Source organism: Somniosus microcephalus, chromosome 28 (genome assembly GCF_052327205.1).
Source record: "Somniosus microcephalus isolate GS21.2 chromosome 28, FLI_Smic_1.0, whole genome shotgun sequence".
NCBI lineage: Eukaryota > Metazoa > Chordata > Chondrichthyes > Squaliformes > Somniosidae > Somniosus > Somniosus microcephalus.
The window spans coordinates 37,872,984-37,874,468 of NC_141014.1; the positions used below are offsets into that span (position 1 = coordinate 37,872,984).

Consider the following 1,485-nt stretch of genomic DNA (forward strand, 5'->3'; position numbering starts at 1 on the left):
AGAGAGTGTGGGACGGCCCTTTTGTGATTTAAGGTTAATTTTACTTTTGTCCGTTCTTGGGATGTGGGCGTCGCTGGCAAGGCCAGCATTTATTGCCCATCCCTAATTTGCCCTCGAGCAGGTGGTGGTGAGCCGCCTTCTTGAACTGCTGCAGTCCGTGTGGTGAAGGTGCTCCCACAGTGCTGTTGGGGAGGGAGTTCCAGGATTTTGACCCAGCGGCGATGAAGGATCGGCCGATATATTTCTAAGTCAGGATGGTGTGTGACTTGGAGGGGAACTTGGAGGTGGTGGTGTTCCCATGTGCCTGCTGCCCTTGTCCTTCTAGGTGGAAGAGGTCGCGGGTTTGGGAGGTGCTGTCGAATATTGATTAAAGAGAACGAGTGCGACCCACTGAGAGTTACGGCTGACACTCACAGTGAGAAGTAGAGAGAGTGCAGCCACGGCGAGGGTTAACAACAAGCCTGTGGCTGGAGGGCGGACGTTGCTGATTAACTGAGGTGTGACTGACAAGGTTTGGGGAGTGAGCGCAAGTGAAGGCTGAGGGCTGAATGGGACGGGCAGGTCCGGACTGGCTGAGGGGAGGGTGTGGATCCAGTCAACAAACCGGCTCTCTCATTCCAGGAGGAGTTCGGCTGAGAGCTGGCTGCGTGGCAGAGCGCACGGTGAGGATTCCCGCTGCCAGCAGAGCGGCAATTCCGCCGTGCCGCGGGAGGGGGCGTGGCGACGGCGGCGGGGGCGGCGGCATGGAGCTCCCGCACACGCAGCGCTCGACCCCGGCGCCGGAGAAGAGTGCCGACTTGTGCGCGGGGGCACCCGGCGGCAGGAAGGGGACGGCCGGCTCGCCCGCGTGCCCGCCGCCGCGACAACGGCGGCGCGACCAGGCTCCCGCCGGGCCCTCCGACTCCACCTCCCGGCGCAACGAGCGGGAGAGGAACCGGGTCAAGCTGGTGAACTTGGGCTTCGCGAACCTGCAGCGCCACGTGCCCCCCCGCGGGCCGAGCAAGCGGATGAGCAAAGTGGACACCCTGCAGTCGGCGGTCGAGTACATCCGGGGGCTGGAGGTCCTGCTGCGGGACCACGGCTCCGGGGCGTCTGAGGGGTCCCCCAGCTCGGTGGCGGACAGAGGCTCCCTGTCCGACTCCCCCCTCTCCTCCTACTCCTCCGAGGATGCTTCTCGCGAGTCCGTCTGCTCCGAGCGGGAATTCACGAGCTACAAGGACTGGCTGGGGATAGAATGACAAGGTGAGCATCCCTCTCCGCAACACCCTCCCGCCGCAGCTGTATCTTTTACAAAGAGATCCAGGGCCGGGATCCACAGCTCTAGACAGTCCCCCACTCCCCACGGCGGAATAGGCTAGGAGAGAAGATGAGGTTAATGAGGAAATTCTGGTTAGGTGACGCCAACATCGTGTTCTAAAAGAAAGAGCACCACCTCAGGACGTCCCAAAGCGCTTTACAGCCAATGAAGTTCTTTTTGAAGTGCGG

At 61.7% G+C, this 1,485-nt stretch overlaps 1 protein-coding gene across 1 annotated transcript; it reads left to right on the forward strand.

The window, feature by feature from the left end:
* The first annotated feature begins 632 nt into the window (after nt 1-632).
* On the forward strand, nt 633-1,238 carry LOC147099612 (achaete-scute homolog 2-like). Its single transcript, XM_085969332.1, has one exon. It carries the CDS (start codon nt 744-746, stop codon nt 1,236-1,238), a length of 495 nt encoding a protein of 164 aa, XP_085825458.1. The 5' UTR covers nt 633-743.
* Nucleotides 1,239-1,485: the final 247 nt, after the last annotated feature.